The 25,918-nt window shown below is 43.6% G+C and overlaps 1 protein-coding gene across 1 annotated transcript in view; it reads right to left on the bottom strand.

The window, feature by feature from the left end:
- LOC138579957 (vomeronasal type-2 receptor 26-like) overlaps nucleotides 1–25,918 on the bottom strand; it is a 315,822-nt gene that overhangs the window by 153,769 nt on the left and 136,135 nt on the right. The window contains exon 4 of the mRNA XM_069650182.1: nucleotides 23,166–23,457. Within this exon, the coding sequence (XP_069506283.1) occupies nucleotides 23,166–23,457 (292 nt within the window). The remainder of the gene's footprint in view (nucleotides 1–23,165; nucleotides 23,458–25,918) is intronic.

Below are 25,918 nucleotides of genomic sequence, written 5' to 3'. Positions count from 1 at the left end.
TAGAATACTTTCTTTAGACTAGATATACAATTCTGTGTGAAGATCTGCCCACCTGGGCCACCTGTAATGAAAAAGTTAGGGAGTAACTTATCATGTCTTTTACAGCCCAGTCCAATAATGTTTAATAACCTTGTAATTTCTTTTAAAAGGTTCTACCACCCCAAAGTACCTGAGAGGCCACAGGAGAGCAGGATCCAAATCAATATGGGACCCCTGGATGACTCCTGAGGCTAGAAGAAGCTCGTCCTCATCACAATTTCACTCAACAATTCCCTCCATAGATAAATCCCCCTTGGAAGAACAAGCCACTGGGATGCTGGGCCCACAAGAAAAATGTAACCAAAGTATTTCTGAAGTGCAGCAGTTTTACTCTTCGCAGTGCTCTCCTTTGGTTGATGATTTCTCCGACTGTAGAAGTCCTGCGAAGATGAAACTTCCTGTGGGCTACTTAAAGGCTTCGTAGATGAGAATAAGACTTCTGGACCCTTCAACGACTTCTAGCAGTGATGGGTGCATAGGTCACTTTTGGTGTCAGGTTTCGGAATTATGCGGTTGCCTGACTTTCGGTTCTTTGATGCTGCAGCCACAGCACAGACCTCTGGATGGCTTCAAATGACTTGGACTCGACCAAAGGAGTAAACCTCAGACCTTCAACAAGTCTGGACGCTCAGGACATTTTCGTTAGCTCCTGGTGGCGGGAAACTCTCCGACAGATATTCCTCTGCACTCAGCGACTTTGCAATCTCCTCAGTGGGAAAAAGTGGTCAGTGATTATGGCAAGGATGTCCCTTGAAATGTTCTCAGGAAGTATGGAACTTTTGCAGCTCCAGGTATCCAGCAGCCAGCAAAGGCTTCCAGCGGTCACGAAATGCACGTACGGACCCTGGGTGACACCAATGGACTTCTTTGACTCAAGATGTCTGGGGTCTCCTCTTCAGGACTCACGGAGACCCCTTCTCCAGATGGCAGGCACAAAGGCAAGCTTCCAGGGTACTTTGGATGAAGATCAGCACGATGGTCCCTCGTAGCTCGGGGAGAGGTCCCCTTTGCAGGTCCTCTCTGGATCAGTCCTTGGGTGACACAACAGCTTTTGGATTACATTGAAGAAATTACAGCAGACTTCTCCTCCAGCTGAGCCTCAAGGAACAGCTTCTTCTTGATAAGCTTTAACTACAGCTTCTGAACACATTGGTAATTGAGAGGTCCCCAAATATGCACATATGTTCCCCATTCACTCTGGCTTAGCCAAGTTCAGTCAGCCAATCACACAGAAGGGCATTTATGCAGGCAGGCAGCCAATCAGGCTCACAGGCATTCAGGCCATTCACTCCACCCAGATACCCAAAACAAAGAATGTGGATTGGGGTAAATACCCAGCCTTTCGGCATACTACACTGCATTCATGTCAGTTTCAGTCAGGGCTATCGCATTCATTGTGTCACACACACAGAAACCAGACACCGACAACAGAGAATGTGAATTGACACCCCAAGCAATTTGCACAGGTCCCACCCGTGGGGTGTAGCCACAACACACAGCCCCTAGGAAGGCTCACGTCAGTCTGACAGGAGGCAGCCCCAGAGCCATAAATGGCATTTCCACCCAGCAGTCAATCAGGAGGAAAGGGAACAAAGGCAGGACTTCCCACGACTTTGGGGAACAAGGTAAAAGACAACCGAAGCCAAGAAGCCTGTAGGAATCCATTGATTCCTATGGCAGGACCTGGATATCCCAAATTGGAGGATACTCAGAGACACAGCCAAATCAGCATGTAGCTGCCACCAGCCCAGGAAAACACACAAGGGGTACACCCACCCATTGGTGCCATAAGGGTATCCCATAGGTGTTGTTCACCAAAAGATAAAATGAAGAGCTGTTCCGTCAGAGGTCCAGTGGCAGAAAACATAGAGCAAACATGCACAGAGAAGTGGTAGGACAAGAACTATGAGGCCCTGTCCCTCTGGAAGGCATTTCCAGCATCAAAGTTATGCACTTTATATAGAACAAATATACATACACTATCACCGAAGCTGTGTTGGTACTCATTTATCGACCTCAGAAGGATGAAAGGCGATATGAGGTGTTTAAGAACAGACTAAGTCAGTGATTCACCCCTCAAGTGTGCCTGAAATAAACGTTTAATAAGTCTAGCAATTATTGTATAGAATTAAAGAAGGACAAAATATATTTTATTCCTATACTTTCTTATTTAGGGTCACTGCTCAAAGTGTTACACTTGTGGAACCCCCTGTTTTTTAAGAGGCCTGCACAAGAAATCCAGCCACCCCAGAAACAAAGAGCTACATGGCACTGGCCAAAACCCAGTAGCTTAAATTTAAAAAGAAAAACAAGTTTGTTTTATTTATTTTTAGGGGGGGCAAGGGAGCCCTCAGGGGTCCCAGCTGCAACCACTGGCGACCCCCAAATGACATCCCTGCCTCTGCTCTGCCTTTTTGCAAACCACCACAGTCAATGAAAGCAAGAGGCAGGTGGGGCCATACCTTGCAGAGAATAGAGGCCTGTTACAGCAATCAGAACATGTATATCTATGTGTGTCATTGATTTCTACTTGGCTCCATGGCACTTGCCAAGGCTCATCCTAGAGATACCCATCCCTCTCTACCTGCCCCACCCCTTACTCTTCTGTTATACACCAGGCACTCATCCAACTATCATTTAATTTTCCAGATGCCCTTTTTTATACAAAATGTAAACAAAACTAAAGAGTGATGGCTGGGAGGATTTTAATGAATCATACCCTCTGTTATTGCTTTGTGCAAATCCCATGCCATAATTTTCCATCATGCTATGCTATTACAGAAAGGGAAACACCATCTGCAAATCGGGGTTGGTTCCACACCAAAAGGAGCAGCCCGGGTCTTACTTCTAAATCGTATTCCTTCTGCAGAAGTGTATGATTAATACATATTTTGGGCTGTTCTACCTCAGTCCCATAATTACCTATTAGTCCCTTGGTCCCCATTACGAGTTTGGTGGTAAATTATCATTAAATCTGCTGATTTACTGCCAACTTTGCTTACTCTTACTGCAACTCATTTCTGTGGATTTACCATGTGAATAAAAGTGGCGGCAATGTTGTGTCTGTCACCATTTTGGGAGTCTGTGGGACTTCATGTGTAATTCCATGTGGTAAATACTACAAGTGTTGGAGGGGAGGTGGGAGATTTCTTCCACTTTACCTCCATAATTCAAGCAATGGCAGTGCAGTAATGAAGCAGTAAAGTGGTTGTAACAGAATTACTACCCGTTTACTGCCATTTCTTACTACATGGGCGTACTCACAGTGAGGCCTTTTACTAATAATATTTGATGCCATCTTACTTTTAATATTCTTCTGGGCTGAAAGTGGATCACAGTGATCACTTTAGTCAAGGTGGTAGTCTTGTTGCCCACACTAGACTTAGTATATCCCTGCAGAGGAATCCTGTTGCAGGACTTTACAATACTACTAGGTATCACGTTAGACAGAAGCACATGGTTAACTGGTCACTCTGTGTGATGTCAAACATCATTTATTAAAGAATTGTAATCCTTTACCAACATTCTGTCACAACCTTTGACCTAGTGTCATTCCTAACTTGTATCACTGCAGGATGGTGGTGCCAGATTGAAGAAATATTAAATCCCTGGTTGCTTAGGTGAGGTACCATGGCAACAGGCACAGACTCCCCTGTCTACAGTGGAATGAGGATTGCTTCAGATACAGAATGGGAAGCATTAGAGACATACACTGGCAGCAACTCTCGCTTGTCACAGCTACGCATTTGTCCTGAAACCATTCTTCTGGGGGCGTAGTGCCCAGCAAGTTTTTTAAACTCCATCTCTCTGCCCCGTGCCACATCTTTGCCACTTTGTTCCTCATATGGTGGATTACTAGCAACCTTTAAAAACAACTATGCATTTCTGTTTTGCCTTCTAGAAGGGCACCCTGTACACTATTTAGTGTGCAACCTATCTGGGTGTACTCTTTGAATGCATACCCAACAGATCATCCTGATCCAGCTTGAGTTGGTTACCATGCAACCTATCTGGGTGATCTCATTGAATACACACCCAATAGACCATCCTGATCCAGCTTGGATTGGTTAGCCTGTAACCTATCTGGATGTTCTCTTTGAATGCATACCCAACAGATCATCCTGATCCAGCTTGAGTTGGTTAGTCTCAAATTGCTCATAAGCACTCTGCCTTATCTCATAGGCTATAGTATTGATTCTCTCACTGAGCGTGACTTAACTGGCAGAATTGAAAATAGCTGCACCTGTATTTACAGCATTCCAAATGGCATCACATCTTTTCCAAGAGGATCCACTAAGGAGCTTACCTTTTGTCAATATCTCTGATTCCATCTGCTGTACCTTTGACACTGCCTTACATTGCTTCAGAACTGTAGCCCCGGACAAGTCAGTGGTGAATGGAGAATGCATTATCTGAAAAATAATGCACCATCTGCATATCATCAGGGATGGAAATCAAATCATCCAGTGTAATTAGTTACCTCACTTGTGTGGTTATCTTGAGCAGTTGGGCCATTGGATATATCTACTATACATGGAAGCTCACAGACAAATCTGGAGAATGTTCTCACCTTAGCAGTCACGGCTCTTGGTGCTATTTACACATAACACAAGTGCTCTATCTCAGGACCAGATATTTATATTTGAGTCTCTATTGTTAAACCCTCTTGTGGGGCATTCCATGTTCCCAGCCATTCTTGATCTTTTTCAGCCACATCTCTTGCACCAGTTTCTGCTCTGCTATAATCTCCAGCACAAGAAGGTGCCCTTACTCTCTCCGACCTGCACATTGAGTGTATTGATTTTGAGCCTTCCCTCCCACAGCATCTGTACTGCTATTAGGATGCAATCAACGTCATATTGTTTGTGAACATAGTATCCCTTAAGATAATCTTCATTTCTTGTAAAAAATGTTTGGTAATTCCGCAGCCTTTGGGGAAGCTGCAACCAGTACAAAACCCCTCCATTTGACAACACCCCTCCCTTCGACAACACCCCCCACCCCTTTGACAAAAATGCAACAACGTCCTGATGGTAAAGGGTCAGTGGCAACCTCCAGTACTCATTAGGCACAGCAACACAGTGTAGTTAGGGACACCATGTGGCATCTTCAGGAAAATCAGGTACAACATGACACATCAGGGCCATGACCTTGCTTTGGTTGCAATAACCTCTAAATAATCATTATTCTGGTTTACCGTCAGTGGTAGACATTTTATGAACAAGCTATGCCAGAGCAAAGAATCTCTTGTCAATTTGAGAGGACTCTTCAAAGCAGAGTTTCATGAATCTAGGCATCACTTTATAGAGAGCACAATATCTTCCGGGCAGAGTTATGGCTTAATATGCTAAGGATGCTGCAGCATCCTACTGTATATCACAGTATATACTTTCTGAGATGTCTGTTTTTCAAAATGTCATGAAATTGATCAATCCAATTACTCAAAGTGGATGACAAGGAATTAGGAGAATTCACAAAATGTAGTTTGTACATGGAGTGCAATGAAGACGCTGTATACGAGGGTTGCCCCTGAAAACCACCAGGCAGCTGCCACACTACTCAACTATAATACACAATAAACCTGTCATTTTAACTCCCAAAATGTTGCCACGCTCTCCAGTTGTTACACAAGCCAACCACTCACACTTAGTTCCTATTGAAACAGTTATAATGTTCAACTGTAATAAGAAAGTGGCATATGGTGCTACTTGAGGCTATATCACTGTGTTTTAGTCATTGATGCTGCACCTCCAAGTCTAACAAATAACCACGGGCTCCACTGCTAGCCCCCACCTTAGTCTGGATGCCTTGTCTTCACCAAAGATCACATTCACTATCAGCCATGTTTTCAATAGTGGCTGACTCTGAAGTTTCCTTAAAGAATGTACGTTGTGGTTGTACATGTCCAATTCAAGACTCATGACTACCTCTTCCTCGGCCACTTTCAACAGTACTGCCATTAGTGAGGAAACATGGGCAACGCACAATCTCTCTGACTGATCTCTCAATGTAGTTGCTGCTTCCTATTCCTTCTGCACATTTGCTATTGTGGCCTGCAAATTCTTCACCCATCTTCGCAAAAACCTCATTACACTCTGTGAGGAATCTGAGGGCATCCTCACTACTTTTCCCCAGATATCCTCCTCCCAGGAGGCCAGAGAAAGGCCCTGGGGGTTCATATGCGAGGCAGGACTACCTGGGTGGGGGGAAATTGGGTAGTGGAGGTGCAGTATCCCAGACTTCCCTTTCATTAGTAGTCTGGCATTCCCCAAGCCTTTATAGGCTATTGAAAGTGCCTTCCCTATTCTTCCAGCAGAATATCCCCAAATAGATACCAGTTAGGTACTGGGACGAGGAAGAGTCAAACTAGAGCAAAACATCCTCTTTTTATTGACTCACGCACACACACACACATACACACATGCACCATTTAGGTGCTGGGACGAGGAGGAAGCATGCAAGAGCAATGAGCTTTCTAGTCCTTATCGGACCAATCAACCTGGCTGGAGGTTTAAAGCAGCATGGGAGGCCAAAATGGAGGCAACTCTGGATGCAGGTCTACTGACTGCTGGGTGAGAGTAGACCTCTTCTGAAAGGCGGCCTGGCAGATAGAGCGCTCAAGCATCCTGGCTCGATGCAAAGTATATGCAGCGGGAAGCAAGGCTAAAGGAGGCTGGAGGCATGTGCCGGAATATGGAGAAGGAACTGGCATGGGCAGGCGAAGCTGCAGAATGAGGCCCGAGCTATGAGAGACGCATCGGAGCAAAGCCACGGAGAGCTGCACAAGAGAGAAAGAGCTTGTGGAGGCTGGAGGCCTCGCTGGCACACTGTAAGCACCGACCGGTGAGTCAGCCTGGGAAAAGGGACATCAGTTTGGCAGATGAGCATGAAAACTTTATGAATGCTGTTAAAAGTGAAAGCAAGTACTTTTATAATACCTATCCAAATGAAAGTATGCATTTTGAATACCGATCTGAATGAAAGCAGTGTTGTGGAAACTCACTATATAAAGGAACTGTGCATTGGCAAAAGCCATATGAATATGAATAATTTGTGCACTTTGAGAGAACATGCATTGGCAAGAGCCATATTAATATAAAGGAACTGTATACTTTGAGAGAACAAGCATTGGCAAGAGCCATATGAATATAAAGGCATGAGCCTCAGGAGTACGTGAAAGTACAGCATGTGACTAGTGGAAAAACGAGTAATGGTAAAGCATCAAGAGGATGTGAAATGATCATGAACCAAATACCACTGCAAAGCTGAAACAGTGGCAACATGCATATGAAGGAGAAGCAAGTTAGGTGTGTTGGTTGCGTGGCCTGTAATGGGTGGACCGTGTGGTCCAACAACTGCGTCTAGACCGAGGACACCCACCTATAGAAAAGCCATATAAAATACCTGCAACAAAGCTTGTCACTGAATCTAAAGGAAACCTAGTGTGAACTGAAATGGAAGAACTGAACTTCGTGAAATTGTTGAAAGACTTGTAAGCTTGGGGAAGCAAACCCCCATTATGTACTTTACACTATTTTGAATCTTTTCCAACCAATAACTGGAAGAGACCTGGAACTGTTACTAGAACACTTATTATTATGATGCTGACATCCCTACACATTGTATACAAATAGATATGAGGGCAAATATACATTTTGGGCACAGACAGATATTTACTTTGGACTTCCTGACATAGACTATCTCTAGTTTCGTTTAGGTTGAGAAATCCCACCTTAGAATAGGGCAAGTTAAGCCTTTTTCCAATTCTCCTTTTGGTTTAATAAAAGTGTAAAGATCAAACTTGAGTTCACTTGTCTGTGTCGGTTTATAGACATAATTTCGAATACAAAAATCTTGAAAGTCAAAAAGTCGAAAAAAAAAGTTGAAAAAAAATGTCGAATTCCCCCCCAAACCCCCTTTTTTTTTGTTTTTGTTTTTACCTATTTTTTTTTTATATAAACTAGAGCCAAAAAAAAATATCGAAAAAAAAATAATTTGACCTTTTTTTTCAACATTTTTGATTCGACTTTTTTGTCTTTCGAAATTTTTCATTCAAAATTATGACTGGACACCGTCTGTGTCTACTTTATAATGTCATCACATCTCTCAGTGTATGAACTTTTGAGTGTCCAAAATGGGCCCTCTGACTTGCGATCATCTAAACTCTTAGCTGGTCCGCCCACCTCCTGTTTCCATGTGCCTTCTCTTGGCTTTGTCTTTTGTTGATACCATTCTGATGCCCACTTTTTGTCCACTGACTCTGCCAGAAAGCCCTCAGTTTTTTATTTTTTATTTTTTCTGATAGTGTCCTCTTGCCCTTGTCTTTTGTTGATACCATTCTGATGCCCACTTTTTGTCCACTGACTCTGCCAGAAAGCCCTCAGTTTGTTTTTTTGATTTTTTCTGATAGTGTCCCCTTGCCCTTGTCTTTTGTTGGTATCATTCTGATGCCCGCTTTTTGTCCACTGCCTCTGCCTGTAATCCCTCAATTTCGTTTGTTGTGATAGTGTCCAAAGTTCTTCTCCAGTAGTCATCACCCCAGTGCACAAGTGTCCGATATGCCCTGTTCTTCTCCTGCTCCCTTTTCAGCATCTTTCACAATATAGGCACTTGGTCCCTTGTTTACAACCATATTAATGAACAACCCTGTATCATGTCCCTTTCCTGCTAAATGCGCTCCCTCTCCAATGGAGGAGCTCAAGAGTATTCCATTCTAGCTTTGAACCCACAGGCGGATACCCATAGCTCTTGAAAACTCTGAAAAAATCTGTTCAATACCATCGATGTCTAGCACTTACCTCTACAGTAGTCATATAAACCTTCTGCCTTGATATCCTGCTTAGTAGCCTTGTGTCCCTCACCCCTGCTTTTACCTCAGCCCCTTCTCCTTTCCTTCAGTAATGCTCATATTCTAGGTTAATACCAATATTCTGAAGGCATTTAACTTCTTTCCCTTGGAGCACAATCCCATATACAAGTTTATATTTCTCTGTCAAGTATTGCATGAGTCCAATCAACATATTGGTCCATCTCATTGGCAATACTACTGCCAGTTTCCTATCTCTTCTAACAAATCTCAAACTTCACCCATCCGTGAGTGTTGTGGGAGCAATCCTTTAACAGCAGGCATTGGATCCCCCTCTGTGGGTGGAATTCTGCCATACATATGAGCTAGATCAACACAGGTTCTATTTTCAGAGAGGGCTAAAGTTTAATAATGCTAAAACCATTTTATTTGGTTTGGCGCAGAGAAACATTTGGAAATTGCTTCCCCCTACTTTCAGTCTTTGTTTCCAGGTAACTATCATTGGATTCAAACAAAGCTGTGAAATCCTTAGTATTCCTTTTCGATCCAAATCTTTCTTTGAAAACTCACAAAAACAAGGAAGTACAAATAAGTGTATTATCAACTGTGACTGCTTTGCAACATCAAGAAAGAGTGAGAACTAGAAACACATTCTAGTTCGAGGTATGTTCACGTGTGGCTCTCTAATGGAGGTGCATTTGGTTGTACTGTTAATTTGTGTTCATATTCGACAACTCAAAAAATGAAGAAAACTTCTTTTAGCATATTAAAACATTTTTCAGTTTTTAATTGCTTGATGGCTACAATTCATCCAGAAAATCAGTGCCACTATTAGTGGTTTGCCAATGCATTTTCGAACCGAGTCCGTCTTCAGGGCTAGGGCACTGCATAGATTGAAATTCATTAACAGTATTTGTGACATTATAATAAAAAGGCAAAGTTCAGAACATAATTCAAAACATAATTTGAAGCATTGTGTGCATGCCATTATCAGTGTGTGCAACCATCAAATTCAAAAGATGATAGTTGTCAACATACCGTGCCCAATTTGGATCAATTAGCAGGAAAAAGTTAAATAGAAAAACAGAAAATCATTAGCAAAATCTGTTTTTGACAGCACTCTCAAAATAAACCGATGTGCATATGGTTGCAACTAATATTCCCTGATAATGTGGCCATGTGGCCAAAGTTCGCACATTTGTCTGAAAAGCATTGTAAGTAAATTCTAATCACCACAGTGTAAGGGGCTAACATGCCGTGTAATAGCACTGCAACAGCAATAGGAAGCCTACCTGATGGCACGTTCTGTATTCTCTTGATGGATTGCTCTATGAAATGAGAACACGAATGAGTAGGCTCTCTTTAAGGATATGTTAAAGGTGATGCAAAGATTGATAGCCTGTGTGTGAAGGGTCTTACCTACTGTCAGGAGTATTTGTGAAGTGCCGCATGGAAAACCAGCGTGCGTGTTTCTTTGTTTGTATTTAATGAGGCATGCTGATGCTAGGCGACATGACGCTGTGCATCCTAGAACGCGGTGGCATCATGTATGTATCGCGTCGGACAGGCTCTGTTGCCTGGGGCGACGCGATTGTCTTCCCAGTCTGCCAGTTCAGTTGTAATTCAAAAACCATCTCGAGAAACGCATCTCAAACTTCACCTCATTCCGATTTTGGAGGTAAGGGAAAAACGATGCCGGTAAAGGATTACCGGCATCGCTTACCGCTGCGGGCTATTCTGACCAACCAGACCGCTATTAACGGCACCGTAAAGTATGATACCGTTAATAGCGGGCTGGTCGCACACACGCAACCCACCATGCCAGCATTAGCGCCAATGCCGTAAACCGGAGTAGATCACAAGTGAGGCGGACATGCAAATAAGGGCCTCATTAAGGCGGAAAATGTGCCTACCGGCATGGCGTAAATACCGGCATCGCCGACCTGCCATAAAGAGCCCTGAGCAGTATTCCCAACTGCCACAGGTGCACACAATAAGCACAGGTTTAGGCAATGGAGTCAGGCCCAGTACAAAAGGAGCACACCCACACACCACACCCCCTCCCTCACCAAGATGATACCAATAGTAGTTGCATTACTGGAGCTGGAGGACCTGCTTGCAATGCCTCAACATCAACAACAACAACAACAGCCGCCGCCACAGAGGAGACACAGGAGGAGAAGGAGGGTGAGACAGGCCCAGCATGCCCCACCAGTGCAGCCACCGTTACAATGCCGGTTTCCCCCAACCCCTTGCATCAGAGCCACTCCCTTCAGCCTAACCCCTGAGCAGATCCACACCCTGTACCGTGTGGACCGGGACACCACCACCACCATAGTGGACCTGATGCACAACGACATAGTGAGCCTCATTGAAATACGCACCGCCATCCCCCCTCTACTGAAGGTAGTGTCCGTGCTCCACTTCCTTGCCACAGGCACCTACCAGCACACAGTGGGGCACATGCATGGCATATCACAACCCTTATTTTCCCGGATCCTGAACCAAGTGATGGATGCCCTCCTCAAGCACACAAGGGACTACATATCCCTACCACGGACACCCCAGGAGATATTTGATACAAAAGTTGCCTTCCATGCACTGGTAGGCATGCCAAATTGTGTAGGTGCCCTCAACTGCACCCACATGGAGTTGGTGGTCCCGCATGCCATGGAGGTTGTGTACCACAACCGCAAGCAATACCACTCCATCAATGTGCAGATGGTATGCGACACCAGCAAGATCATCACACATTGTTGTGCCCGATATCCGGGATCAACTCATGACTCTTTGGTCCTGCGGAACTCCACGCTACCACGCTATATGGAGCGACATGCTGGACGACGTGCCTGGCTTTTTGGTAAGTAGCAGGACTGGCACATGGCATTGAAAAGGGGGGAGAGATGCACACACCACCATGCTGCCAATGTTGATGAGACTGCACAATGTGCACATCACCAAATTGTGCCCCAAACCATCAAATACCGTACAAGACACAAAAATCCAATATGAATGAAGTAAGGTCCACACCTATCACGACATGACTACCAGGAAACCACCGCACATCCCACAACACGTGCACCACCCATCAGCGACCCTCACTCTCCGTAACGCCATCCTGCACCATGCAGTGCATATGCACCAGGTTGATGTCTCCACCATATCACCACACAGGACAAGCATCCCTGGGAGTACATCATACTGAACCTACTAGGAAATCCACAGTCCGGCACAGGGCCGGCACAATCACAGGAGTGCTGCATGTCACCATGGGAATGCCAATGCTGATTGCCCATTATTGCACAGACTACTGCCAAATCTCACAGGACACAACACCTCTTTATTTTGACACTTACACATCTGTATGCATACACCATGCACGTGCAACTAGACGTCAGTGCACATCATCACCATGAAGATGAAACCCACACCATTAGACCATGGCACAGGACACATGAGGGATAGTAAATAGCGGCAATACATCCAGGGACATGTGCATATGGGCAACCATAAACTGCAGGCATGTGTGACTAGTACAGCTGTCCTTCATGATTCCCCTGACATTTACCTTCATTTTTATCCCATACAGGTGATAGTGGCTATCCCTTGAAGCTGTGGCTCCTCACCCCTGTCCGAAACCCACAGAACAGGCACGAGGAGGACTACAATAATTCCCATACCCATACACGTGTGGTCATCGAGCAGACCTTTGGCCTGTTGAAGGCACGATTTCCTGACTCAGCTGGTCGGTTGGGGCACTCCTCTACAGTCATGAGAAGGTGGCCAAGATCACCATGGCATGTGTAATGCTGCACAATATGTGCATCCGTCGGAACGTGCCCCTGTCCCCTGATATGGAACTGCTACCACCTGATGATGATGAAGGGGAGGAGGAAGATGTGACAGGACCTCATCACGGTGGCGGTGCACAGGAGGGATGTGCTGTGCGGCAGTTATTGATCACACAATATTTCTGACACACATGTCAGCAGAGGGTGACATGATGTTTGGACATATGGCACTGGGTGTGGGGGTACATGTACAGTATGCACTGTGAATGATTAAATGACACATGCGCAATGAAGAATGTCCACTCAGGTCTTCGTTTTCACACAACTGGTGTATTGAATGTAACAATAGTAACCTAAGTGTCAAAACCCTACACCACCCTCACCCCCTACCCCCACAACTCCCCCACACACCCCCCTACCACCTCCCCCCACAACTCCCCCACACACCCTCACCCCCTCACAATCCCCCCACAACTCCCCCACACAAGTCCCATTGAGTCCACGAAACCTACATGAGGCTGCCATTACATTCACTCGGCACTCCCTGAGCCAGGGGGTGGCATGTACCGTTGGCGCAGTGCACGGACCGACCTGCAGAGCGGGCTGGTTTGGGTTGAACTGCTGGAGGATGGTGTGGCCTCCTGCTGAGGCCGTGGGGCGGGACGACCTGCCTCCAAGGCATCAGCAATGCGCCCTAGCACCTACTGGTGGGCCGAGACTTCCTCTCAGAGGCGGTGGGTGTTGTCTGTAAAGGACCGGCCCAGTGCTGACAACTCTGTACGCCACTCAAGTCTGGCCTGACGGTTGTCCCCTACAAATTCCCGGATGAGTGCAGTGAGCACTTTGGCCCGCTGTGGTCCTGCGGCTGCACCTGTGTTTGTGCTGGGTATGTGGCTGGCATGCCCAGCCTGCTCATCCTCCCCAACACTGGATACTGGACTGATTGGTCCCTGGGTGTCGTCATGCGCAAACTGCTCTGGGGTGTTGGTGTTAATGGTATCGCTCGTAGATACCTGGGGGGATGCAATTTGGGTTGGGGTGTGGACCGCATCCATTGTATCATCCTTAATGGTGCCCCAGATGTCATCCTGGCTGTCTTCCACTGTGAGGGGTGCCGTGACTGCCACCTCCCCAGCCTCACTGGACTCCTCCGAATGGGGTGTCTGACAGGTGTCTCCAGGCAGAACAGTGGTCGGGGGGGGTGGGGTTGTTGTGCCCTCCACGGGCCTTGGTGGTTCAGGTGCTATGCGTCCCTGTGGTGGCTTGCTTGCTGGGACACTGCGACCCCTGGCTTGTCCCCTGGAAGTAGACAGACGGTTGCTGTCCTCCTGGGACCTCTTACTGGGTGTGGCCTGTGCAGAGGTGGTGTCATGCTCTTCGCTGTCATGCTCACTGTCTGTGGGGGTGGATGAGAGGGACGCATGAGTGATGTTTGGATAGGCATCATGCATACATTGGGACAATTGCTCATCCACACAATTGTGGGTAATAGGCATTTGTGTTGGGAAGGGCACGTCATTTCATACATGGGTGGTGAATGCAGCCATATGTCGGTGTCACTCATGTTGGCCAGGAACAGTGCTGTCTGACATGCTCACTATTTTGGTCATGCACGCTGTGTGCCTCGTGGAATTTCCTACTTTGTGTGGTATGTGTCATGTACGATATAGCCTTGCAGCAGGCATCAGCATGTGTCTCACTTGCTTCGGCATACTTTACAGGGAGTGTGTTTGTGGCCGACCATGACGTGACTCTTTGGACAGACATTGGCATTAACTTTCATCAGATTTGGCTTAGCAGTGTTTACTTTGGACACTCACCTCCATCAGCAGATGTTGTGGTGCCACACTCCATCTCTCCTACGCCTTCAATCGATTCAGGGCCAATCATGCTTGCATATGTGTCCTCCGACGGGGTGAGCTTTATGGGTGAACTTGGTCCTCCTCTGGTTTCCATGGCCTGGGTGCGATTTACCGATAATATGTTGCGCACTCTTAGGCGCAGATCATCTCACCGCTTACGGAAATCCTTAACCGTGCGGGGTGTGTTAACCACTGCACTAACCTTCTGGGCAACAAGTGCCCAGATCTTCGTTTTACTCAGCACTGCCTCCCTCCTCATGTTGCTGCTGAAGACTGTGCCTAAATGCTCATGCAAAGTGTCCACAAGCATCTGCAGTTCGTCCTGGTTAAATCTCTCCTTTCGGAGGTGGGCAGATCCCTTCTTCAGAGCTTTTGGCATTTTTGGCTTGTAAGGGGTACTTTTCAGTAGATCAGCAGTCTCCCAGGGATCCTGTGTGCTGAGGATGGCAATGGATTGTGTTTTTCAAGATGGCCGCTGTGCTCCTTCCCGTTCCTGTGCGATGATGCTATTTCCGGTTCCACTATTTAGCGGTGACCGTAAATAGCGGTGTCCGCTAATTACGGTCACCACTATTTACGGTCACTGCTAATGACGCATTGCACTATGTCAAAAGTGTAATCTGCGCCTAGCTTCATACCGGTAAGGGCTTTTTGGGAGCCTTTTGCGGCATGGCTCTAGGTACCTTACTGGCATGGCGCAAAGCTCGTGCCCGCGAAGTTGTAATAGTCCTTTATTAGAAGACTGGTGCCAGCACGGACACGCTATTTGCGCCATGCCAGTAAGGGACGTTACTTACCTCCAAACTTGGAATGGGGGGCCATTGTGTGTTTATCCTCATTCTCTAATTACCAAAATTGTTCTTTGGATACAAAGAGTAAGGTGTTCTTCTTGCTGAAAATTATAGAAACAGTGACTCCCTGAGAAAATGCGCAGAAGACAGGAGTTGTAGGCCAAACGAAACCAAATTAAGTGATCTAGTTGGGCTGAACGGTTCTTATACCCAGGGGGCATGGTGAGATAGGATCCGGCTGGTAATTGGTTAAGAGCCTAAAAAGCCAGAAACATTAGTTCACACTCTATTGTTACCCAATGGCAGGTGCAGGTCATTGAGAATTACGCCAGGAATATGCACGTATGCTCTCATGTGTCCAGTAAAACGGTACTTGAAGTGAGATCACATTGAGTTGAATAGCACAATACGTAAACTAGTGGTGTGCTGGTCTTCTTTAGATGTCTCTTGTTTACTTACATGGGTGTCATAAGTCGATCTTTTGCTGCTTGTATTTCTTCTGTCTTATAGCCACGGGCTAGAAATGTATTTCCCACGTTCTCTATTTATCTGTCATACTCCGCTGGGTTGTTCACAATCCTCTTTACCCGCATCATCTGAATGAAGGGTAAGTTCTTTATCAGACTCGGCTGATGAAAACTGAGTCAATGTAGAAGGTTATTCCGGTCTGTTTCTTTTCGGAAAATATTTGTCAAATATTTTTCTTGCTGTGATTTTATTGATACATCCAGGAAGTGTATGTCTGTAGTCGAGAATGTGTTGGTGAATTGGATCATCGGGTTGATAGTATTGAGGTATTCGAAAAAGTCCTGGAGGCTCTCTTTGAGCCTATCCATATACCAAAAATGTTGTCAATGTAGCGCACCCATAGGGAAATGTAATTTCACCATACTCGGTGGTCTAGATTGTGCTCCCTCTCAAACTTATGCATAAAGCAGTTTTCGTATTTTGGGGCCATAGTGGCCCCCATAGAAGTCCCGGATGTTTGTAGAAAAAAGTAATTTTTGTATTGGAAGTATAAATTGACTGGTTTAAACTGTAAAAGGACCAGGATAAATGTTTTGGCTGCTCTGATTTCTCCCTCAGTGAAGAGTATCCAATTTATTTGATTGCCTCTAAACCCAGGTCATGTGGGATGGAGGTATTGAGACTTTTGGCATCGATGATGAACATGATTGAGTTCTTGATATGTTCAGTGTTGTTAAGTCATTCCAAGAAATTAGTTGTATCCGTAATGTATGTACTGGTCTTCTGTATAAGGAGTTGAAGAAAGTAATCAATGTATTTTCCCAATGGTATGAGTAAGCTGTCCATTCCTAATACAATTGGTCTGCCCAAGGACTGGGTTGGGTGTATTTTAGGTAATATGTAAAAATTAGATATCCTGTGGTGTCTGTTGAGCAGAAATGCTTTGCTACGATCACTGATCCATTCTAATTCTTTTTTAAGCAATGTTTCTGGACAGAGTAGGATTTCTCCAGTTGCATCTGAGACAAGTTTAACATAAGTAGAGAGGTTGTTGAGTTGTCTTTCGCACTCTTTGTTGCAATCCAACCAGTTCATGGTGACAAGTGCACCCCCTTTGTCTGCCTGTCGAATTGTTATGTCTTTATCTACATATAAGTTATTCAGTAAAGTGAATTCGCACTCTTTGTTGCAATCCAAGCTGTTCATGGTGACAAGTGCACCCCCTTTGTCTGCCTGTCGAATTGTTATGTCTTTATCTACATATAAGTTATTCAGTTAAGTGAATTCTGATGGTTTTAAATTGCTAAATCTGGGACGTTTGTATGAGATTTTCTTGAGGTCATTCAAAGTCGGTTTATGAAAAATGTCAATAAACGGTATTGCAATAAAGCACTGTCCACGCTTGCCTTGGTTACTTCTTAGTTAGTTTACTTCAGTTATTAAGTTACATGTTACAAGTTCTAGATATCAGGTATAAGACATAAAAACACTGGCATCTATCACCCAGGAAGGGAGGGACCAACTGACTAAACATGGAACACTCACCACAGTATTCTCCCACTCATACATCAACATTCCATAGGCACTCACATGACATCATCAATCACATGACAAACCACATCAGACTCAAACAAGTACTTCACAACAGGTATATTGATAGGAGGCACAAGGTTGCTTTTGTTCCTGAACTCCTGAAATGTTTTGTCAGTTGTGTTGCTCGCCTGTTGGCTGTCTGTGGACATAAGTTCACTGAACAACACCTTCAACTTCAGCTTCCAAATGAACCGGAAGGGGTCTACTTTGGTTTAAAAAAATGACATGGTGCTGTGTGTGGCGACGAAGCTTAAACCTTTCTATCATATTTCAGTTTCTGCTTTGCTCAGAAGTCGGGGCGATTAGTTGATCACTAGACTTTCTTCGGTTGTCTTGTTTCTCTCCCTTCTTGTGTTTCCTTTTACCCTCTTGGTTCTCTTTCTCCTTTGGTACGTTCTAAAAAAGAGGCTCCACTTGATGTTGTTGGTCTGGAGCTTACATCTTCATTTGTTGCTGTGTTGTCATGAGGGACTGGTCCTTTATTAGTTGTGGTCTCAGAATCAGCACTGGAAGAGTTGTCTGAACTTCCTGGTTGGGGCTGTTCTTTGAGGTGGAGGCGCACATTTTTCCATCCACCTCTATTCTTCCCTGTTTAAATAGTCATAGGTGTCTCTACAAAATTCCCTGGCTTTTTTGGCTTCAATTTCTGTTTTGTATGATTCAAGCTTCTGGTTAATTTCAGTGAATATTATATCAAGTTCCTCTTTGCCTAGTAGATCGTTAAGTTAATTTTCTATTTCTTGTATTTCTGTACTCAAGCTTGTCACATTCTTCATGTGCTCTTGTATTGTTAGTAGGATGAGATCCTGTGAGCATTTGTTTGGAATGGCCTTCCATCTGCGCTCAAACTCTCTGCTCTCTTTACATAATGTACGCCTCAAGTTGATTCTTAATCCTCTGGGTATTTCTTGGTTCTTATAATATTGTTCAAGGTGATGGCATGGAGTATGTGGTTGTAGTAAATACTCCAACTGCTTGATGCCTTAAGTCACTGATCTGTGTTAGAATGGCTTCGGCCTCCATGGTTGGGCAACCAAGGATTTTGGTTCTAATATCCATTAATGATTCAATATTGTCAAATGACATTGTTGCTGCGTGCCTCCTCCCTGTGTGCATGCCACAAGGAGAAAGAATCAGGATGGTTGAGGGTGGGATGGAATTTGATGGTTGCACACACTAATAATGGCATGCACACAATGCTTCGAATTATGTTGTGAATTATCTTCTGAACTTTGTCTTTTGATTATAATGTTACAAATACTGTTAATTAATATCAATCTATGCGGCGCCCTAGCCCTGAAGACGGACTCAGTCCGAAATGCAACGGCAAACCACTAATATTGGCACTGATTTTCTGGATGCAATTAAAAACTGAAAAATGTTTTAAAACGCTAAAAGAAGTTTTCATTCATTTTTTGAGATGTCGAATATGAACACAAATTAATAGTACAAAATAATGCAGCTCCATTACCGAGCCACACGTGAGCATACCTCGAACTAGAATGTGTTTCTAGTACTCTCTCTAAGTACTGTGTAACCTTGTGCCACGGTCTCAAGGTATTCTCCAACTACTTCAACTATTATTACAAATATATTGACTACTGAACTAACATGCAGCGGTGCCCACTCTCAATCAACCTGCTTTGCAAAATCAAGCCATTTCTCCATCTAGCTGTTTTCCTCGAACAGTCTATAATTCTTTCACATGTGGATGGAGGGAACGTGTTCTTGATTGGAATTCACAAATCTGTTTAAAAACCCTTCACAGTTCTGCCAAGTTGACTGTAGGTGCCAGGAAATGTGATCTGGTTACACCAATATTAAGGTCTTTACATTGGCTTCCTCTTCACTCTCGGATTTCTTTTTATACTTGGCTGCCTGACTCCATCCCTACCTATACAATTAACACTGGATCTTAGGTAGAAGTGAAAACTCCATAAATAAATACAATTTGGTACTTTATATTCCAAAGGTAAAGAAACCTCACTTATAGGTGTTTATAAAGCTGAGAAAAATACTTATTTAACTAAAAAACAAAACTAAAATTTCATTCAGAAAAATAAAGCAATTTTGTGTTATTGTGCATCATCTTGTATTTCATCTCACACCTATCAATGCTGTTGTATTTTATTTGACTTCTCATTTTAAATCCACATATTGTTCCTCTGTCTTGGTAAGCCACCTAGTGAACTTTGCTACCATAATATGACAATTAAACAATATGTATATTATGTACTTACCCACACATATCAATAATAACTATATCTAGTGTTTCACATTGATATTATTGTTTTATTTATGGGGCATGAGCCAAGTTCTCACTTACTGTCCCTTCCCTGCCCCTAAACCCCAACAACCAACACCTTTACTTTAGAATGGTATCCTTTCTGATAATCATTGATAATCAGTACATTACAATTTTATTTTTAAAAGACTTGTAAAGTATACATTTCCACACTCTATTTTTCAAATAGATGTTTTTTTGTTCAAAGTTTTGTATTGTTATTTTTAACCTAGAAACAAAACAATGTTGGATCCAAACATCAGAAGGTATAATTTAAGTCTCCCATGCTGTCTATATAAACATATATGGATAACGTTTACCTTTTAAGCATTTATGCATGCAACCATGTGCAATGTTATAGACTTAATGATGGTATACCTGTATGAGTGTGCCTCTCCTCGCACAATCTAATAAACACCAATTAACAAATCACACATATGTCATACTGTGATCCAATGTATTATGTATTTTAATTTAAAAAACTATATGAATTCCATCAATCGGCCTCTGTAGAACTTCTACATCAATCTATTAATGTTCAAATTCCCTTATGGCACATAAAACAATATTTTTATATAAATCATATATGCCCCAGCCGACACGTGTTTTGAGCTTCGGTCATTATCAAGGCTTGAGAAGGGGCTCAGAACAAGTTAACACAATTCTATAGTTACATAATCACTTATGAAACAAACCAAAATAATATCATATAATCATAAAGCTATCCAGTGCTATTGATTGACATCACCACTCTTGATTCACATGCAGTTTGTCCTCATTGGGTTTATTTAATCCACAAATACTACAGCACAGTCCTAATTAGAGAAGCTTTGCATCAGCTTTGTCCCAAGGGAATCATGTGAATTAATTGTCCGCCACCACCAGTGCCGGTTTTACATGCTTATAAAACACCCTCTAACTGGAATTATAATCCCCTGCATATAAGTGTGTAATCAACGCAGATTAGGAACCTGTGATCCCATGTTAGTTGCCAAACTGGCTGGTGAGTTGTTCCATGTATTTAATGGACAATCCCCTTACCCTATTGATCCCCTAATGGTGTACTATATTGATCCACTAGTTATCCCGCTAAAATAATTTACCATATATTCCTACATGGATTTGATAAATCCTGAAGTTCTTTTTGTTAAGTATTGCTTGTAAGTAGCATCAAGTGATAAATAGACTCTCTGTTCACCAATAGTTAGCATTAGGTAGTCCTATTTCCTGATTGGTGTCCAAAGACCTTATGCTTGAAACGTGGTCTTGTGTTAAAGTTGAAATCAAATGGGGAATTATCAACCCACTATTCACTATTGAACTTGTCATGCTGTATACATTACACATTGTGATAAAGTTTGAACTGTACCTGGTTGATATCTTATATGGCTAAGTTATGTTATGTCATGTTACATTATGTTGTGTTGATTTAAACTGCACACCGTTGCCATTTGCATGGTCTCCAGGCACTCACGTGCCTCTGTAAGAAAAGTGGGTAGGCTTGGTTAGTGAGGGAGAGAGGGATAGGATAGCATTTGTGCTCATCTGTTGATGCGTGCAGAACCAGGAGGAACTGTCGCCTGTGTGTGTGAGCCTTTTAGATGTGCTTTCTTATGTGCACTGGGCTTGTTGTGTCCGTAAAGGTGGCATCCAGTGTCTGAGTTGTATGTTGTTTGCAGGTATTGGGTTCATAGTCTGGTTAGAGAAGGGTGTGCGGTTTGCACATTTTTATAGTGGGTTGTTTCACTAGCCCTCTGTGGGTGTGTCGAATGTGAGAGGTATTAGGGTGTGGAGAAAAGAAAGGGCGTGGTTAGTTGGTTTCAGGTGATCTTTGGGTGTTGAGTAGTTTCATTTTTGGTTCTTCATTCTGTATTGTGCAGTGTTTGCTTTGGTCCTGCTGTATGGTTTGCAGAGTAGCATGTCTAAACTAAACCTAATCAAATAAATCAGTACAATTCTAGTGTGGGTAAATTCAAAAGCAGTGTTAACTAAATTAGCATAAATTGTAGTGTTGCTAAATTCAAAAGCAATAGATGCATTAACCAACTCAGTATAATTTTAGTTTGGCTAAATTCAAAGCAGCAGGAAACCAAGTTAGTACAGATTCTAGTGTGGCAAGATTCAAAAGGGGCATTAACTAAATTTGCACCATTCTAGTGTGGCTACATTCAAAGCGCCAGTAACCAACTTAGTACAATTCTAGTGTGTCTAAGTTCAAAAAGGAGCGCATGCCAAATCAGTACAGTTCTAGTGTGGCTAAATTCCAAAGCAGCGTTGACTAAATCATTACAATTCTGATGTGGCAAAATTAAAAAGCAGCGATGCACAGTTCTTGTGTTAAAGAATGAAGTCATCACAATCACAATTAGGTATTTGAGATTTTAAAGGGTCTGTAACCTGCGGCTCTCCTGATGTTTTGGACTAGGAATCCAATCACACCTCCACTTTGACTTGTTAGGCTACTGCTCCTGGGAGTTACAGTGCAAATAATCTAGAAAGACAAAGGTTGTATGGAAAACACAGACATGATAATCAGACAGCAGAACATCACTGAGATGGGATGCCCGGTCTTAGGACCTGGAGGGGAACATTCAGTGGCAGCCAATCAGAATGGTAGGCTTCTGTGCAACAGGCACTCATATAACTTATGCTTGCTGAGCATTTTTACATGGGTAATGCTGTGGGCGTTTCCCAAAGTGCTTTGTCCGCTTCGGCCCTACCTCTGCTTTGTGTTGCTGCATGCTTTGTGGTGTAAGATTGTTCTGTTTCCTCTTTGATCTTTCGACCTTTCAATCTGGCTTCCACTAGTGGGGTAGGGCTTTCTTGGGTCTTTGCTCTTCGCCTGCGTATGTGTGCTTCACACAGCAGCCATCTCGGAATGGGGTAGATCTTTCCTTTTGTTTGCCTTTCCTTACAGATACACCTGCCAATCACCTAGTGCAGGGATCTGCAATCTGCTGCCCTCCAGTTGTTTTGGACTACGGCCCCCATGATCCCTCACCATTGACTATGCTGGCTAGGACTAGTGTGAGTTGTAGTACAAAACATCTAAAGAGCCAAAGGTTCCAAACCCCTGACCTAGTGCGTACCTCAACAACATGCCAAAGCTCTTACCCATCCCTTGACTTGGTTCTCAGAGCGATAATGCCTTTTGCCACAGGAAATACTGCAAGTAATGTCTCCTATGTCTCCTTATTAGCCTGGTCCAATAAGACAGCCTGAAGACAGGCTTCCAGACTAACAGCCCCCAGTACTGCCTGCCGCTGCGATCATTATCACTTACAAATTGTGCCCCCCAAAATGTTCCAAGGTTAAAGTATTTATGTTTTATTCCAAACAATGCACAACAACTGAGTGAAAACAGAAATTCAAATATCATTCCTTAAAAAAACCTGAAACTGCCTTATGGATATAGTTTACACTGGAAACAATTTAAGAGTATTTAAGCAGCTCTGAAAGTATCATAGATATTAAGCACAATTCAGATGGTTTGACATTGAACAATCCACACAGCCTGCGGGCGTTTCATACCTGAGGATACCTGCAGAGACCAAGGAGTCTTGCCATGGGCATGGACGCTGTTGAGGACACTTCACCAATGATGGCAGCTGGTCTTAACTTTGTGGTACAGCTGTAATTTGGGACAGACGTCCGATGTCCCGATAGCAGCCAAAATGTGCCCTCGACAGCAGGTGGTTCAGAAAAGCAAGAGTCGAAGACCTTGAACCCAAGGGTGGCATCAGGAAGAATATTAGGATTCTCATTAATTTCACGGGTTGCAAAAACCATGGCGAGGACACATTGATATTGATCAATGTAAAATCTGTTAAAGAACAAAATAGTTATACTATTACGATTACATATTTCATCATCTTCATCACCATCATCATCTTCATCACCATCATTGCCAGCATCAGCATCATAAAGGTTTATGCAGATTAAAACACACCACATATAAGACTAAAACTGATGGTCATTTGCAATACTGACATCTCATCAAACTACACATAATTAAAATAAAGTAAGATAAACTACATGAAATCTCAAACAATATTCAAGAAATACGTACATTCTATTTATCACCCTTTCAAGGCCATGGGCGCGAATCTCCCAGTGCAAAAGCTTCAATTTTCTTCTGGTTGCAATTCATTGCAATTGTTATAGTTAGCCAGTATCAGCCTTTAGGCAGCTGGCTAGCAGCATGTAAACAACACAGAAGCCTTTAGTTATGCTCGGCATTGTTTCAGGATATGGTCCCCGGAAGGCCTTGACGAGTACGTTTGATGATTTGAATGTGAGTAAGGCACTCGTCATGGAGCGATTAATGAAGCTTCGCCATTTTGGTCAGACCTAACATGTCCTTGCCCTTATAGAGAGGGGACAAATGAAGGAGAAGTGCGCGACACCCTCCTTTTTGTTCAAACAGTGTGGCCAGGTGTTACACCGACCCTCATTCCAACATCACAGCTGGATATACAGCGCTCTAGTGTGGACTGGTTCTATACTGCCCAAGTGTCCCTCTTTAACATTCAGATAACAAGGCGGGAAAGCCATCAGGTTTGCCGTACATTACCAGTTCCCTCTGGTACCACTCTGTGTAGACGTGTTTGCTCTTCCATTAGCACACCTTTCACAGCGTCCTACTGATGTACGCTGCACACCACTAGTGTCAACCACAGGCGCGAGTATTAAAGAATCTAATGGTAATTCATGTATCATCATCTATAGGCTGAAAGTCGAAGTCGTGCTTCAATGATTGAAACCTGTGGCCTGCAGCTCTGAACAGAATGTGTCGCAGTGAGCACTTAACTTACCGAGGTATGTGATCTGAATTTATGAATTTTAAATGTCATCTAATGGCCGGTCAGATAGCACAGTGAGCTAAGCCTCGCCATGGCTATGTGTGCAGCCTGCTGTGGCAGGTTCGAATTCCAGCCGGGTCAACTCAGCCATTCAACCTTTTGAGGTCAATACATTGAGGACCACTCTGCGGGATAATAATGGCTTCTGTTATTTCAGCACTCCGAGACCTATGGGTGGGTAGGCAATATAAGACATATATTGTATATGCAATGTGAAAATTAAGCAAATGTCAATCACCCAGATAAGTTCTGGCAAACAAACTAAGCTATTAAGGGGTGTGCAGTAGTAAACCACAGAGGCGCTCATTCTTAACTATATAGATGTGGGAAAAAAATGCAATAAGTGTCTTAATGCTTTTTTCCCCCACTGTATTTTCCCCGGGGTGTCAGGTCTGTAGGGCTTGTTTTCACAGCACAGCAGTGCTGAGGGAACACTGCATGGTTGTGCACATCCCCCAGGGGAACAGCATTTGTGAGGCCTTACTTATTTCAGTTTCACAAATGGATTTCCTGGGGTGTATCATGTACATCCAGGAGCATAAGACAAAGGCACCTGCCTTTCTGTTCCTTCCACTGGGCAGACACAGAGCTCTGTGATGACATTAGGAATCTCTGCAAAAAGATCTGCTATGCAAGGATCCCGATTGGAACAGGGAGGGCGTCCTACCATCACATTTTAAATAATTTCACCCATTTTATGCAAACATATTTTCCTTTGGAGTGTATCACTAAGACAGGAACATCTTTGTCTAACTAATAACCAAACCGTAACATTGAGAAGCACATTCGAACTGAGCAGTGTTCAGCCAGCTTTTGTTATTTAGCTGCTGAATTTATTTTATATTTTTTACTTTTTTGTATGTGAGGAACTATAATTATTTAGCTGCTGTTTTTTTTCTAAAGTATTTTTGTACATATTCAATTCAGAGGGACTTTTTAGGGTCCAAGAACAGATACCGTGTGTGTTTTTTTTCAACAAACTACAATGTGCAAACAAGACAACATAACAGTCATCAACAATAATAATAGAATAAATAACTATTTCAACAAAAAGTGATAAGCGGCTTCACTCTGTACATGAATTAAACTTGTGGGTAGCACATTTACTCATTGTTTAAACATACAGTGATGGTACAAAGCAAGCACAATTATGAAAATTGGGACAGAACTGGGCTTGGAAGCAAAACAGAGCCCTGCTAGTGCCACAAAGTCGAACACGTATTGAAAGTCCCAAGGGGTGTGTGGGGTGTCACACCCCTTAGTGGACTTCTAGATGTTAAATCAAGGGTCAATGTTCTTTCTACAGACTTTAAGGGCACCGGAGGTGCGGCGTCCAATGACGTGTCGGCTTGTCGAGATAGAAGCCTTCTTCTAGGGCCAGGACAAGGTCTTCCTTGAATGTGTAGCCCTGGGTCTGCTCCC

Source organism: Ambystoma mexicanum, chromosome 3p, assembly GCF_040938575.1.
Source record: "Ambystoma mexicanum isolate Mex_15411 chromosome 3p, UKY_AmexF1_1, whole genome shotgun sequence".
NCBI lineage: Eukaryota > Metazoa > Chordata > Amphibia > Caudata > Ambystomatidae > Ambystoma > Ambystoma mexicanum.
This window is presented reverse-complemented; position numbering and strand designations above follow the sequence as displayed.